At 37.9% G+C, this 17891-nt stretch overlaps 1 protein-coding gene across 2 annotated transcripts in view; it reads left to right on the forward strand.

Moving 5' to 3' along the window:
• Positions 1-17891, forward strand: part of LOC123522882 (uncharacterized) — a 112728-nt gene that overhangs the window by 72638 nt on the left and 22199 nt on the right. For both annotated transcript variants that reach the window (XM_053547019.1, XM_053547015.1), the window contains exons 13-16: positions 4636-4968; positions 7178-7247; positions 13303-13424; positions 14747-14821. In XM_053547019.1, coding sequence (XP_053402994.1) covers positions 4636-4968; positions 7178-7247; positions 13303-13424; positions 14747-14821 — 600 coding nt within the window. The remainder of the gene's footprint in view (positions 1-4635; positions 4969-7177; positions 7248-13302; positions 13425-14746; positions 14822-17891) is intronic.

The raw sequence follows: 17891 nt of genomic DNA on the forward strand, positions 1-17891 counted from the left end.
CATTTACCTTCACAATACTAATGGTCTTAAATCAACAACTCCAACATGTGTTTTACAACAAAAACTGTCATTTTCTTTGGCTTGCGAAAACTGATTCACTATGTGGGAAAGAGTGCTTTTCCTTGCTTCTGTTTGGGATGCTTTGCACATGTACGTGCATTGTAATAAGTCTGAGATTCTGACACAATATTCATTCTTAGTCGTTTTCGACCCAGTTAATAATAAACAACGAAAATTGATATTCTATACAAGTCTTTGATTAACTCAATTAACTTAAAAAATAATAACAAAATTTCAGTTTACATACTTTACAATACTACATGCGAATCACAAGGTAGTTTTGACCTTTTGTTTGGAAAAAATTGTAAGGATGTACGGTCTTCATTAAAAATTGTTTTTGCCCTGTCCGTCCGTACGTCATACTTCATTTCCAACCAATAACTGGAGAATCATTTGACCTAAAACCTTCAATATTCATTGATTGGTAGGGCTTATGGAGCAGATGGCCCCTATTGTTTTTGGGGTCACTCCATCAAAGGTCAAGGTCACAGGGGCCTGAACATGGAAAACCATTTCCGCTCAATAACTTGAGAACCACTTGACCCAGAATGTTGAAACTTAATAGGATGATTGGACATGCAGAGTAAACGACCCCTATTGCTTTTGAAGTGAAACTGTTAAAGGTCAAGGTTACAGGGGCCTGAACATGGAAAACCATTTCCGCTCAATAACTTGAGAACCACTTGACCCAGAATGTTGAAAGTTCATAGGATGATTGGACATGCAGAGTAGACGACCCGTATTGCTTTTGAAGTGACACTGTTAAAGGTCAAGGTCACAGGGGCCTGAACATGGAAAACCATTTCCAATCAATAACTTGAGAACCACTTGACCCAGAATGTTTAAACTTCATAGGATGATTGGTCATGCAGAGTAGATGACCCCTATTGATTTTGGGGTCACTCTATTAAAGGTCAAGTTCACGGGCCTGAACATGGAAAACCATTTTCGGTCAGTACTTGAGAACCACTTGACCCAGAATGTTGAAACTTCATAGGATGATTGGACATGAAAAGTGGATGACCCCTATAGTTTTTGGAGTCACTCTATCAAAGGTCAAGGTCACAGGGGCCATCCATCCATCACACTTGATTTTTGATCAATAACTTAACCATTTGACCTAGAACCTTCAAACTTCATAGGGTGATAGGGCTTACAGAGTAGATGACCCCTATCATCTTTGGGTTACTAGATCAAAGGTCAAGGTCACAGGGGCCTGAACATGGAAACTGTTTCAGATCAATAACTTGAGAACCACTGGACCCAGAATGTTGAAACTTCATAGGATAATTGGACATGCAGAGTAGATGACCCCTATTGCAGCCAACCATCAGTGTCTTTTTGACTTTTGCTCCTCTCTCGTATTGACTTCATGGCTATTACTACTCTGCATTGTGGGAGACATGCACCTTTCTACAAAAGCATCTTCTAGTTGTACCCCCCCCCCCCCCCCCCCCGGACAACAAAGTTTGTAAGGGGGGTTATACTGGTTTCAGGTTGTCTGGCCGCTGGCCGTCTGTCCGTAGACGCAATCTTGTGTGCACCATCTCTCCTTATCCCCTTGACCGAATTTAATGAAACATCACACAAGTGATCAGTACCAACAGTAGTTGTGCATGGGGCATGTTAGGTTCTTTTAGAAAAAAAAATTTGCAGAGTTATGGGACTTTGTTTTTTTGTTACTATACTATATACATAGACACAATCTTGTGCGCACCATCTCTCCTCATCCCCTTGACACAATTAAATGAAACTTTACGCAAGTGATCAGTACCAACAGTAGTTGTGCATGGGGCATGTTAGGTTCTTTTAGAAAAATTTTTTGCAGAGTTATGGGACTTTGTTTTTTTGTTACTATACTATATACATAGACACAGTCTTGTGCGCACTATCTCTCCTCATCCCCTTGACACAATTTAATGAAACTTCACACAAGTGATCAGTAACAACAGTAGTTGTGCATGGGGCATGTTAGGTTCTTTCAGAAAAAAAATTTGCAGAGTTATGGGACTTTGTTTCTTGTTAACATACTATGTACATACAGTCTGCATATGCAATCTTGTGCGTGCCTAATCTACCAAACCCTTACACACAATTTAATGAAACTTCACACAAGTGATCAGTACCAACCCTAGTTGTGCATGGTGCATGCTACATTCTTTTAGATAAATATTCTGCATAGTTATGGGACTTTGTTTTTTGTTACTATACTGTATACATACAGTCTATATACATACAGTCCACATAATTATGCAATCTTGTGTGCTTCAAATTGCAATGTACTGTGTCAGTGCATGCTGGGGGTACATTCATCACCTTTAGTGATAGCTCTAGTTTTAAATAATTTCACAGAAATGTTCTTTAGGTGACAATTTACTAAGAATTTTAATTCACTCATTTCTTATTTGTGAAACTACATAACCACTGGGGCTGAAAAGAAGAAAATCTTCAAATGACATTCCATTAAACCACTGGTCAGATATTGAAATAATTTGACATAATGACATAATCCGTGGGTGACAGCTACTATTTAATCGTTACATGGCTGCCAGGACTTTGTGGAAATGCTTTGAAAATCTTCTCCTCAGGGCTTTTGGGAAAAAGGCCTCTGGTCTAATTATGTCTCTCCCCAGAGACATATTGTTTTTATGTCTCTGGGGAGAGACATAATTAGACCAGCCTTTGCCGTCCGTCCGCATTTAAAGCTTGTCCAGCTTTCACAGATCAAACTGCTGGCCAGATTTCAATAAAACTTCATAGGAGTGATCAGTACCAAGCCAAGTTGTGCATATTATCGGCATGTTCCGCTTCGCTGCACAAAATGGCTGCCAGAGCTAAAAAGAGAAAAATTTTGTCCGGCTTTCACAGGTCAAACTGCTGGCTGGATTTCGATGAAACGTCACAGGAGTGATCAGTACCAAGCCTAGGTGTGCATAACTCTGGCATGTTCCGCCTCACTGCACAAAATGGCTGCCAGAGCTAAAAATAGAAAAATCTTGTCCGGCTTTCACAGGTCAAACTACTGGCTGGATTTTGGCAAAACTTCACAGGAATGATCAGTACCAAGCCTAATTATGCATTTCGCTGGCATGTTCTGCTTTGCTGCACAAAACAGCCGCCAGAGCTAAAAATAGAAAAATCTTGTCTGGCTTTCACAGGTTGAACTGCTGGCTTGATTTCGATGATACATCATAGAAGTGATCAGTACCAAGCCTAGTTATGCATATCGCCAGCATGTTCCTCTTCACTGCACATAATGGCCGCCAGAGCTAATAATAGAAAAATCTTGTCCGATTTTCAGAAGTCAAACTGCTTGCTGGATTTTGACGAAACTCCATAGGAGTGATCAGTACCAAGCCTAGTTATGCATATCGCCGGCACGTTCTGCTTCGCTGCACAAAATGGCTGCCAGAGCTAAAAATAGAAAAATCTTGTCCTACTTACACAAGTCAAACTGCTGGCTGGATTTCGACAAAACATATCACAGGAGTGATCAGTACCAAGCCTAGTTTTGCATATCGCCGGCATGTTCCACTTTGCTGCACAAAATGGCCGCCAGAGCTAAAAGTAGAAAAATCTTGTCTGGCTTTTACAGGTCATACTGCTGGCCTGATTTCGACAAAACTTCACATGAGTGATCAGTACCAAGCCTAGTTATGCATATCCCAACATGTTCCGCTTCGCTGCACAAAATGGCTGCCAGAGCTAAAGGGGAGACATATGTTTTTGTGAAAAAAAAACACCTTCTAGTTGTTTTTTTTACAGTAAATTTTCAAGTCGTCTGTCTACATTGGGAATTTTTAACACTTTTATAATGAATTACAAATTTAAATTGAGTACCCGTTAATAAAATTAAGAGAAATTATCTCTAAGTTGCTGAACTATACATCTATGTGATAATTATTGACAGGCATTGCAGAAATAGTCCAGCTCTTTGTTTGTCATATAAAAACATTTTCAGGATTGTTTGCTTAATTGTGCTCTAAGTAGAAAAAAAAATGGGTCTTGAAAATACGTTACTTTTGAATTTAATGTTATAATAACTGACTATGAACAAAGTTTTGGTACTGTAATCAATAAATGTTAATATATCTGTGTTCATTGAAAGGCTTTTATTTACAAAAACAAACAATATTCCAGCAGAATCTTCTTAATTTTTACTGAGGTTCAGACAGCCATGTTACCAAAATAGTAACAGGTTAGTTTTTCCAAAGATGTGTTTCCTTCCATTAACAAAATAAAAATACTATGCAAGAGTTTTGTTTGGATACTCAAAAATTTATTTCATTTGGGAATTTTCTCTTTGGATTGGAAATCATTTTGAACTGTGAAAAAATGGAGCCTAATTGGCATTGGGAATCTAGCTGTTGTACAGGTAGAAAAAGTCCTGCCTCTGTATCTGCAGATCAGTTGTCAAAGTAATTTGATAGAAATGTTTCTTGTTTCACCTGTTTGAGCTGTGAAAATGGTCAGAGATATAAGGCCACCTTGGCCCTCTTGTTATAATTTGAAACCCATGTAGTAACCCATGTATTGGCAGATGCAGCTCTTTACTGGTGACTAAATTTTTTGCAGGGTTGGGTTGGAGAATATCGTCTAACAAGAGCAATGGTTATGTTGAAATTATTGTCGGACAGTGTCAAGTCGGTTACCAAGAAACACCATCGAGATGCTATGATGCGTGCAAAGACGAACATTTCCCACCTGATCATATTCCAGATTGGCTCAAACTTTACAGAGAAGGAGACAGTAGTCACCCTCAGCTTTTCATGTGTGACTTTACTACTGGTTACTTTAATCCAGAAAATAAGTCTTTCATCAAAGCAGATTCACAGTTCCAGTTTAATATTGATGACTTCTGTGTTAATGGGCCTAATCCATGTTCTGATGGACAAATGCCATTACATAGTAAGTTCCTAAGTTGACTTTTTCAAAAATAATGAGAGCTGTTCTACTCATTCGCATGTTGGCATCTGACCTAAATTAAAGTTTTGCATGTAATGCATTGAAACTTCACACATGGCTTTCTAGTGATCAACTGAAATAACCAAGTTAGATAACTGTTAATTAGGTTTAATGTAAATTATGACCCTATTTAACTTGGTGAAAAGTTTTGCATGCAACTAACTGAAGCTGTATCTCAGGAACAACTATATGTATTTGAAAGAAACTTCACACAAGGCTTTCTACCATCATACCTACTGAAGTAGTAAAGTTAGATAACTCTTGATTGAATGTACTACAAATTACAGCTCTTTTTCAACTTAAAAAATTTGGTTAAATTTGGTTAAAGTTTTGCATGCAGCTAATTATCAAGCTGTATCTTAAGGAACGACACATTAATACTTCCAGTCATCAAATCTACTGATATAACCAACATTATTAACATGTGAAGTTGTGTACCTGTGGTTTTATTTCAGATTTCACTCATTAAGGTTAAGAGTTGTGGCATTTCAGTTAGTAAAAACTATAAATAAAGGACTTGTAAGATTGTGCTGCACGTATCTCAAAAAGTTATTGACCTAGGGTCATCAAACATTGGAATGTTACGCAGCATGTGAAGTTGTGCACCTGGGGTTATATTGGAGTTTAACTCAAGCAATCCAGGCTTACTGCCTTTGAATTAGTAAAAAATAATCTTAGAGTGTCTAGAAGTTTGTTTTACATATCTTAAAAAGTATTTGACTGTCATGAAATCTAATAAGAATATTATTCAGCATGTGAGGTTGTGCACCTGAGATTTTGTTTGGAATTGTACTCTGCCAGACCAGAGTTATGGCCCTTAAAGCAACATGCCTCCAGATTTGGCTAAAAAATAATCTTTCTTTCAAATTGAAGTTTGGTCATATTATGAACATTAGAATATGAATTTTTGTTTTTAAAATATTTTAAAAATTCCAAATCAAGAAAAAAAGATGACTGCGTCGGAAATCAAACCCCGGACCGCCGCGGCAATAAAGACATTTTTCCGTCGTCGTAACCAATAGCGCTATAGCTGAAGTAGTGAAATTTGACTTCAAATATAGATATTTATAATCGAGACAGTTTACCTGGAGTAAAAGCGTGACAAATTCATTTTGATTTTCATCAAAAAAAGTAGTAAAAACAGCAAATTCTTTTTTGTTTCTGTAACATATAGTTTGTCAGGAATTAAGTTTTAAAGCCTTCTTAAGAAATATAGCATATCTGAAAAGAATTATTTTGTTTTGTTGTCGATTGATCTGGAGGCATGTCGCTTTAACATATTAAAAAATATGTATAAATGGCCTAAAAGTTTATGTCACACGTATCTCAAGGAGTATTTGACCTAGGGTCATGAAACCTTATGAGATTTATTATGCCCCCCTTCGAAGAAGGAGGGGTATATGGTTTTGCAGAAGTCGGTCGGTCTGTCAGTAGGTCAAAGGTCTGTCGGTATGTAGACCAATCCGTTTCCGGATGATAACTCAAGAACGCTTGGGCCTAGGATCATGAAAGTTGATAGGGAGATTGGTCATAACCAGCAGATGACCCCTATTGATTTTGAGACCAGTAGGTCAAAGGTCAAGGTCACAGTTACCCGGAACAGTTAATCGTTTCCGGATAATAACTCAAGAATGCTCGGGCCTAGGATCATGAAAGTTGGTAGGGAGGTTGGTCATGAATAGCAGATGATCCTTATTGATTTTGAGGTCAAAGGTCAAGGTCACAGTGACCCAGAACAATTAAACGGTTTCCGGATGATAACTCAAGAACGCTTGGGCGTAGGGTCATAAAAATTAATAGGGAGGTTAGTCATGACAAGCAGATGACCCCTATTGATTTTGAGGTCAGTAAGTCAAAGGTCAAGGTCACAGTGACCCGGAACAGTTAAACCATTTCCGGGTGATAACTTGAGAATGCTTGGGCCTAGGATCACGAAACTTGATAGGGAGGTTGATCATGATCAGTAGATGACCCCTATTGATTTTGAGGTCAGTAGGTCAAGGGTCAAGGTCACATTGACCCGGAACAGTTAAAAGGTTTCCGGATGATAACTCAAGAACGCATTTTGTTGTATAGTTGTCCATAACTGCATTCGCACAACCTGTATGGGACCTTTAATTGCATTGCAGACTTCTGTCACTTTTGATTTCAGATGGGACTTGTGTTAATCATTGCCAGGATGGATTTGAAAGAGATGCACCTGACTTCATTTGCAAACAGAAGTAAGTGAATATTCATATTTAGGTCACTTAAGTTATTGCCTGTGTCCTTCACCTGTCATTGTCAAACAGTTTAACTGTTAATGATTTGGAGGTCACAATTTTTGCCCAATCTTAATGAAACATGGTCAGAATGTATCCCTGAAGAAAATCTCAAACCAGTTTGTTTTCTGACTCATCTAGGGTCAAAACGTCATACAGCATAGCGAAGCTTTATTAATCCCCCACCACAAGTGGTGGGGGGGAGGGTAAAGGAATGGAATCCGTCCTTCCGTCTGTAACAATTGTGTCTGCTCCATATAACTTAAACCCCTTGAAGGATTTTCATGAAACTTGGGTCAAATGATCACCTCATCAAGACGATGTGCAGAACTCATGAGTCAGCCATGTCGGCTCAAGGTCAAAGGTTTGAGCCTTCCATTTTGTGTCAGCTCTGTATCTCCTAAACCTTTGAAGGATTTTCATGAAACTTGGGTCAAATGATCACCTCATCAAGATGATGTGCAGAGCTCATGAGTCGGCCATGTTGGCTCAAGGTCAAGGTCACAACTCAAGGTCAAAGGTTTGAACCTTCCATTTTTTGTCCGCTCTATCTCCTAAACCTCTTAAAGGATTTTGATGAAACTGGTCAAATGAGCACCTCATCAAGATGATATGCAGAACTCAGAGTCAGCCATGTCGACTCAAGGTCAGGGTCACAACTCAAAGTCAAAGGTATGAGCCTTTCATTTTGTGTCTGCTCTGAATCTCCTAAACCCCTTGAAGGATTTTAATATAACTTGGCTGTAATATTCCCCTTATCAAGGCAATGTGCAGAACTCAAAATTCACCCATTCCAGCTCAAGGTCAAGGTCACAACACAAATGTTCGAGTCTTCAATTTCCTGTCCCATCCTTTTCTGCTAAACCACTTGAAGGATTTTCTTAAACTTTGGTCATATCTTCATCCTTATTGAGATGGTTTGCAAAACCCATGGGTCATATTCAATAACCGATCTACTTGCCAGGGTTTCATTAATGATTTGTATACTCATGGTTCTTTTTAGCTCACCTGTCACAAAGTGACAAGGTGAGCTTTTGTGATCGCGCAGCGTCCGTCTGTGTGTCCGTCCGTCCGTGCGTGCGTAAACTTTTGCTTGAGACCACTCTAGAGGTCACATTTTTCATGGGATCTTTATGAAAATTGGTCAGAATGTTCCCCTTGATAATATCTAGGTCAAGTTCGAAACTGGGTCACGTGCGGTCAAAAACTAGGTCAGTAGGTCTAAAAATAGAAAAACCTTGTGACCTCTCTAGAGGCCATATATTTCACAAGATCTTCATGAAAATTGGTCAGAATGTTCACCTTGATGATATCTAGGTCAAGTTCGAAACTGGGTCATGTGGCATCAAAAACTAGGTCAGTAGGTCAAATAATAGAAAAACCTTGTGACCTCTCTAAAGGCCATATTTTTCATGGGATCTGTATAAAAGTTGGTCTGAATGTTCATCTTGATGATATCTAGGTCAAGTTCGAAACTGTGTAACGTGCGATCAAAAACTAGGTCAGTAGGTCTAAAAATAGAAAAACCTTGTGACCTCTCTAGAGGCCATATATTTCATGATATCTTCATGAAAATTGGTCAGAATGTTCACCTTGATGATATCTAGGTCAAATTCGAAACTGGGTCACGTGCCATCAAAAACTAGGTCAGTAGGTCAAATAATAGAAAAACCTTGTGACCTCTCTAGAGGCCATATTTTTCATGGGATCTGTATGAAAACTGGTCTGAATGTTCATCTTGATGATATCTAGGTCAAGTTCAAAACAGGGTCATGTACGGTCAAAAACTAGGTCAGTAGGTCTAAAAATAGAAAAACCTTGTGACCTCACTAGAGGCCATACTTGTGAATGGATCTTCATAAAAATTGGTCAGAATGTTCATCTTGATGATATCTAGGTCTAGTTCGAAAGTGGGTCACGTGCCTTCAAAAAGTAGGTCAGTAGGGTCAAATAATGAAAAAATGTTGTGACCTCTCTAGAGGCCATATTTTTCATGGGATCTGTATGAAAGTTGGTCTGAATGTTTATCTTGATGATATATAGGTCAATTTTGAAACTGGGTCAACTGCGATCAAAAACTAGGTCAGTAGGTCTTAAAATAGAAAAACCTTGTGACCTCTCTAGAGGCCATACCCTTGAATGGATCTTCATGAAAATTGGTCAGAATGTTCACCTTGATGATATCTAGATCAAGTTTGAAACTGGGTCACATGCCTTAAAAAACTAGGTCAATAGGTCAAATAATAGAAAAACCTTGTGACCTCTCTAGAGACCATATTTTTCAATAGATCTTCACGAAAATTGGTCAGAATTTTTATCTTGATAATGTCTAGGTCAAGTTCAAAACTGGGTCACATGAGCTCAAAAACTAGGTCACTATGTCAAATAATAGAAAAAACAACGTCATACTCAAAACTGGGTCATATGGGAACAGGTGAGCGATTCAGGACCATCATGGTCCTCTTGTTATATTAAACTTATTCCTGTGATCTGTCAGCATATCGCTTTGAACAAATTCATTGATGTTGTCATACATGGACTATAACATATACTTCACAACGTCAATGCTTCCACCCAATACCGTCAGCCCTTTCACTATCCATAACAGCAGTGCGGGATATAGCTTTCAGACTGCCTTGTTTTATAAATATGAATATTTTTAGAATGCATCACTGTTAGCATAAATTGGCGACTACAAGTGGCAACTGCTAAATTCTGTGGGGATATATACTATGTGATGACAACTGGGTATTTTGGTTCTACATATGAATTTTGCTATGCATTAAAAGAAAATTATATTGTATATTTTACAAATTTAATAAAGTATATACACAATTATTCTATATCTATTTTATTTATCCAGTCATGAACGTTTATTTGCAACACTTGACCGTACAATATGTTACTGTATTGGACGCACGTGCTTACAAAAAAACTGTATTTTTTCCGTATTTGGACAGTTCAACAGTCCCATGTTAAACATACATTAAAGCCCGAAACACCTGAAAATGTTCCGAATGTAAATTGGGTGAAGTAGGCGCTCTATGTACAGAGTTTGATTATGCATCTTGAAATTAGAATTATTTGTTGTTTGTAACACAAAAACGAAAGTGCAAGTCATGGAAATGCTGTCCTATTTGGATATAAACACATTTATAAATGACCAAAAGCCAAAAAGTACGATTAAAAAACATCATCAGATGTAGGAAACATTCAATGAATCACGTATATTTCTAAATGAATTAAAATAAATATAGAATAAAAAGGTTATTTAGGACCTAACATTGTTCTGTATATTTTGCACTCATACCAAGCTGGGAAAATTCAGAAAAGGCAGAAATACAAAATTCAGTGAATCATTTTTTAGCTCACCTGTCACAAAGTGACAAGGTGAGCTTTTGTGATCGCGCAGCGTCCGTCGTCCGTCCGTCTATGCGTCCGTTAGTGCGTAAACTTTTGCTTGTGACCACTCTAGAGGTCACATTTTTCATGGGATCTATATGAAAGTTGGTCAGAATGTTCACCTTGATGATATCTAGGTCAAGTTCGAAACTGGGTCATGTGCGGTCAAAAACAAGGTCAGTAGGTCTAAAAATAGAAAAAACCTTGTGACCTCTCTAGAGGCCATATTTTTCATAAGATCTTCATGAAAATTGGTCAGAATGTTCATCTTAATGACATCTAGGTCAAATTTGAAACTGGGTCACGTGCGGTCAAAAACTAGGTCAGTAGGTCTAAAAATAGAAAAACCTTGTGACCTCTCTAGAGGCCATATATTTCACAAGATCTTCAAGAAAATTGGTCAGAATGTTCACCTTGATGATATCTAGGTCAAGTTCGAAACTGGGTCATGTGCCATCAAAAACTAGGTCAGGAGGTCTGAAAATAGAAAAACCTTGCGACCTCTCTAGAGGCCATATTTTTCATAAGATCTTCATGAAAATTGGTTAGAATGTTCACCTTGATGATATCTAGGTCAAGTTCGAAACTGGGTCACGTGCCTTCAAAAACTAGGTCAGTAGGGCTAAAAATAGAAAAACCTTGTGACCTCTCTAGAGGCCATATTTTTCATAAGATCTTCATGAAAATTGGTTAGAATGTTCACCTTGATGATATCAAGGTCAAGTTAGAAACTGGGTCACGTGCGGTCAAAAACTAGGTCAGTAGGTCTAAAAATAGAAAAACCTTGTGACCTCTCTAGACGCCATATATTTCACATGATCTTCATGAAAATTGGTCAGAATGTTCACCTTGATGATATCTAGGTCAAGTTCGAAACTGGGTTATGTGCCATCAAAAACTGGGTCAGGAGGTCAGATAATAGAAAAACCTTGTGACCTCTCTAAAGGCCATATTTTTCATGGGATCTGTATAAAAGTTGGTCTGAATGTTCATATTCATGATATCTAGGTCTAGTTCGAAACTGGGTCATGTGCGATCAAAAACTAGGCCAGTAGGTCTAAAAATAGAAAAACCTTGAGGCCACAATTGTGAATGGATCTTCATAAAAATTTGTCAGAATGTTCATTTTGATGATATCTAGGTCAAATTAGAAAGTGGGTCACGTGCTTTCAAAAAGTAGGTCAGTAGGTCAAATAATGAAAAAACCTTGTAACCTCTCTAGAGGCCATATTCTGTATGAAAGTTGGTCTGAATGTTTATCTTGATGATATATAGGTCAAGTTTGAAACTGGGTCAACTGCAATCAAAAACTAGGTCAGTAGGTCTTAAAATAGAAAACCCTTGTGACATCTCTAGAGGCCATACCCTTGAATGGATGTTCATGAAAATTGGTCAGAATGTTCACCTTGATGATATCTAGGTTAGTTTTGAAACTGGGCCACGTGCCCTCAAAAACTAGGTCAGTAGGTCAAATAATAAAAAAACCTTGTGACCTCTATAGAGGCCATAGTTTTCATGGGATCTGTATGAAAGTTGTTCTGAATGTTCATCTTGATGATATCTAGGTCAAATTTGAAATTGGGTCAACTGCGGTCAAAAACTAGGTCAGTAGGTCTAAAATTAGAAAAATCTTTTGACCTCTCTAGAGGCCATATTTTTCAATGGATCTTCATGAAAATTGGTCTGAATGTTCACCTTGATGATATCTATGTCAGTTTCTAAACTGGGTCATGTGCGGTCAAGAACTAGGCCAGTAGGTATAAAAATAGAAAAACCTGTTGACATCTCTAGAGGCCATATTTTTCAATAGATCTTCATGAAAATTAGTGAGAATTTTTACTGTGATGATATCTAGGTCAAGTTCAAAACAGGGTCATGTACCTTTGAAAACTAGGTCAATAGGTCAGATAATAGAAAAACCTTGTGACCTCTCTAGAGGCCATATTTTTCAATGGATCTTCATGAAAATTGGTCAGAATTTTTATCGTGATGATATCTAGGTCAAGTTCAAAACTGGGTCACATGAGCTCAAAAACTAGGTCACCATGTCAAATAATAGAAAAAACGACATCATACTCGAAACTGGGTCATATGGGAACAGGTGAGCGATTAAGGACCATCATGGTCCTCTTGTAATTTAAACTAAAATGAAATACATATAGAATAAAACTGTTATTTAACATTGTACTGTACAATACTGAGGTATATTTGGACTCGTACCCAGCTGGGAAAACCATATACTACGAGCCGCTATGTAAATAACCTAATAATACGCAGCTTATCTGTTACTCTGTATTAGGAATACATTCATTGAAGGAAATACATTCAAATTTTGAATATATCTCCATGTGAAAGCTGTTTTTGTAGAAACTATGAGCTATTGCACAACCAAGTTATTGTGGTGGACTTATCGCCTATACTTTAATTTGTTTCTTTATTTTTCAGGTTTAAATTTTGAAATTCGGAATTTGTTTGTTGAATTTAGCTTTTAGAATGGTCGTTTGCATTCTAGCTTTTACCTAAAGATAGTTGGTTTGATTGACAGTTTATAAGCAAATATGAAATAAACTTGGAATAATGATTTAACTGAATCTATACATTTACTTTCTTACAGGAATGACAAAAGGAATGGTAGCATTGTTACAGTTACTTCAACACTACCACCTGCACTTACAACACCTGTACCTTATGATCCTCCGTATGATGTCCCAGACAATAAGACTGTAGCTTCTACAGGTACGTCTTTTTGAGAAAGCTTTTTTCTTGGGCTCAGTCCAGTACCTGGGTATGTGATGGAATGTAATATTGCATGTCACATTGTGAAGCTGGTGGCCTATTTCGGATTTCACCCAGACAGACCAGAGTTATGTTCCTTGACTGTGAAAAAATACAAAGAAAATTTTGTTGCCTATATCGTAAAAATATATATGACCAAGAGTCATGAAACCATGTACAGTGACATTATTTGGGTGCATCTGAGTCCTATGGACAGACTGACATTTTGTTGTTGATGATGCATTATAATTGCATACAAATTCTTATACAATTTTGGTTATTTCCATTCTTTTTTCAGCTCACCTGAGCACACATTGCTCATGGTGAGGTATTGTGATCACACTGTGTCTGTTGTGTGTGCGTTTGTGCATCAAGTCGTCCGTCATCAACAATAAGAAACTTTGAAGATCTTTTTCTCTGAATCAATAATAGCTAGAAGCTTGATGTCTGGCGTATGATATCAAAGTTGTACTGTCTAACTGTTGCCCTAGGTTAAAGAATGTGTTTGACGGCTAACATAGAAGAAACCTATCAATACTTGTACCATTATGCTATACAAACACACTTAAAGCATACAAAGGTGAGTGCTTTAGGGTCAATGACCCTCTTGTTACTTATAGAATTTCAGGGTCAAGTTGTGATGCACTTTTCTTGTATCTCCAGTATTACTAGATAGATTTGATCAAAACTTAAAATAGCTGTTCTGAATGATTAGCCGCATGATATGACACATGGTACCTAACATTTGCAGAAGTTTTCCATGAAGTATGTTTCTTTTAATATACTGATTTAATTTTTTGAGAATTAGGCTATTTCCAATATCTTCATCTACATTTGAGTCTTAAACACTCCAGTGACAGCTCCGGCTTCCTTAGATGTACCCAGTTTCACTATCTAGCGTTGAAATAGTTGAGAGCGCTATCTCCTGTGACAGCTCGTGTTAAAAAATCTTATCAGAATCTCTTGCCCGGATTTTAAAGATAATTTCATACAAATGTTCCTTGTGTGACTTTCTGCCAGCTTGAAGACAGTTCGAAATGAATCAGATTTCTCAAAAAACTTGGCAGTTGAAGGGCTTGGTAAACCACAGGTCTGATTTCGATAAAATTTCATAAAAATGGTCTTAGCTTACGTTCTACTAAATTTGTTAAAGCAGTCTTGAATTTGCAAAATAAAAAATATGGCTGCTGGAGGTGGATCTAATTATGCCTGTATGGCACAATAATTTTTGTTGAACTCAGTTGGGTGATCAGGGCCATCATGATCCTCTTTTTATTTTTCAGATAAGACAGAAAATATTACAAATGAAGTTGATGGTGAGGAGACCACATTTGAGAAGTTACTGCCATATGTCATAGGTAAATTTACAGCATACTAGATTTTTGTGCGCTTACCATGCTTGTGAAAACATAGAGAAAATACTTTGATTTGATTTTTTTAAACTTTGCATGAATTCTTAATGTGAGAAAGCCATTCATCTGGCTTAGAAAAGGTTGGTTCATCAAAGCTTAAGACAAAGTCCTTCAGGGCACCTTGGGTCATGCGCAACCACCAAAAGCTGGAGCCCACCTGCTTAGCTCAGTAGGGAAAGCGTTGGTCTACGTATCGCAGGGTCGCGAGTTTGATCCCTGGTCGGGGCATATGTTTTCCCTGACGATTTGATAAAAGACATTGTGTCTGAAGTCAATCGTCCTCCACGTCTGATAATTCATGTGGGGAAGTTGGCAGTTACTTGCGGAGAAAGGTTTGTACTGGTACAGAATCCAGGAACACTGATTAGGTTAACTGCCCGCCATTACATGACTGAAATACTGTTGAAGGCGTTAAACCCAAAACAAACAAACCAAAAGCTGGAAGAGTCACCATATGACATAAATTGTATTGATGTGAATCTAATCACAGGAAAAACATTCTTCTTAGAACTGAACTAAAAATATGCAAAAAGTAGATCACCCTATAATCTTGGTCAAGTAAGATAACATGCTAGTTATGTCTTGCCTTCCTCCCCATCATCCCATCCATTGTCTGTCACACTTTATTTATTTTTTTATCTATATCTGGAGAATCATTTCACCTACAACCGTCAATCACCAAAGGGTGATAAGGCTTAAGATGACCCCTTATTGTACCCCCCTACAACAAAGTTCTAAGTGGGGGTATACTGGTTTCAGGTTGTCTGTCTGTCTGTCTGTCTGTAGACACAATCTTGTGCGCACCAACTCTCCTCATCCCCTTGACACAGTTTAATGAAACTTCACACAAGTGTTCTGTAACAGCTGTAGTTGTGCATGGTGCATGTTAGGTTCTTTCAGAAAAAAAAAATTGCAGAGTTACGGGACTTTGATTTTTGTTACTATACTATATACATACAGTCTGCATATGCAATCTTGTGCGCACATGAACCCATGCACACAATTTAATGAAACTTAACACAAGTGATCAATAGTAACCCTATACTATATACATACAGTCTGCATAATGCAATCTTGTGCGCACCAACTCTCCTCATCCCCGTGACACAATTTAATGAAACTTCACAAAAGTGATCAGTAGCAACAGTAGTTGTGCATGATGCATGTTAGGTTCTTTCAGAAATTTTTTTTGCAGAGTTATGGGACTTTGTTTTCTGTTAATATACTATATACATACAGTCTGCATATGCAGTCTTGTGCGCACATAATCTCCTGAACCCATGCACACAATTTAATGAAACTTAACACAAGTGATCAGTAGTAACCCTAGTTGTGCATGTTAGGTTCTTTCAGAAAAAAATTCTGCACAATTCTGGGACTTTGTTTTCTGTTAATATACTATATACATACAGTCTGCATATGCAATCTTGTGCACGCCTAATCTTCCGAACCCTTGCACACAATTTAATGAAACTTCACACAAGTGATCAGTACTAACCCTACTTGTGCATGGTGCATGTTACGTTCTTTTAGATAAATATTCTGCAGAGTTATGGGACTTTGTTTTTTGTTACTATACTATAAACATAGAGTCTTTATACTTACAGTCCACATAATTATGCAGTCTTGTGTGCGTCAAATTGCAATGTACTGTGTCAGTGCGTGCGGGGGTACATTCATCACCTTCAGTGATAGCGTGATAGGTCTAGTTGTTTTTGGGGTCACTCCATCAAAGGTCACAGGGGCCAAAACATAGAAAACCATTTCTGATCAATAACTTGAGAATTGCTTGACCAAAAATGTTGAAATTTCATTCTAGGATAATTGAAAATGCAGAGTAGATTAGCCCTACTGGTGCTGGGGTCACTCCATCAAAGATGAAGGTCACAGGGGCCAGAACATGTAAAACAGTTTCCAATCAAAAACTAGAGAACGGTTTTACTTAGAACCTTCAAACTTCATAGGGTGATAGGGCTTATAGATTAGATGACCCCTTTAGTTTTTGGGATCACTCCTTCAAAGTTCAAGGTCATAGGGGCCTGAAATGGAAAACCGTTTCCTAGCAACAACTCGAGAATGCTTGACCCAGAATGTTGAAACTTAGTAGGATGGGTAACTATTCTGCATATGCAACATAGTGACAAGGTGAGCTTTTGTGATCACCCGTTGTCAGTCCGTCCGTCCGTCTCGTGCGTCCGTGCGTCAACAATTTCTTGTCTGCACGATAGTGGTTTCATTTATGATTTTATTTTAACCAAACTTGCACACAACTTGTATCACCATAAGATCTCGGTTCCTTTCTTGAACTGGCCAGATCCCATTACAGGTTCCAAAGTTATGGCCCCTGAAAGGGCCAAAATTAGTTATTTTGACCTTGTCTGCACAATAGCAGCTTCATTTATGATTTTATTTTAACCAAACTTGCACACAACTTGTATCACCATATGATCTTGATTCCTTTCTTGAACCGGCCAGATTCCGTTATGGGTTCCAGAGTTATGGCCCCTGAAAGGGCCAGAATGAGCTATTTTGACCTTGTCTGCACAATAGCAGCTTCATTTATGATTTGAATTTAATCAAACTTGCACAAAACTTGTGTCACCATAAGATCTCGGTTCCTTTCTTGAACCGGCCAGATCCCATAATGGATTCCAGAGTTATGGCCCCTGAAAGGGCCAAAATTAGCTATTTTGACCTTGTCTGCACAATAGCAGCTTCATTTATGATTTGAATTTAACCAAACTTGCACAAAACTTGTATCACCACAAGATCTTGGTTCCTTTCTTGAACTGGTCAGATTCCTTCATGGGTTCCAGAGTTATGGCCCCTTAAAGGTCCAAAATTGGCTATTTTGGCTTTTGCAGCCATATAGAGACTTCATTTATGGTTTTATTTGATACAAACTTCCAAAATATCTTCAACAACAATAAATTTTGGATTCCATGACAAATCAGATCCATTCGTAGGTTCCAGAGTTATTTTATGTCTGATTACCTCCCCTGATTGTAATCAAAAT

Source organism: Mercenaria mercenaria, chromosome 1 (genome assembly GCF_021730395.1).
Source record: "Mercenaria mercenaria strain notata chromosome 1, MADL_Memer_1, whole genome shotgun sequence".
Taxonomy (NCBI): Eukaryota; Metazoa; Mollusca; class Bivalvia; order Venerida; family Veneridae; genus Mercenaria; species Mercenaria mercenaria.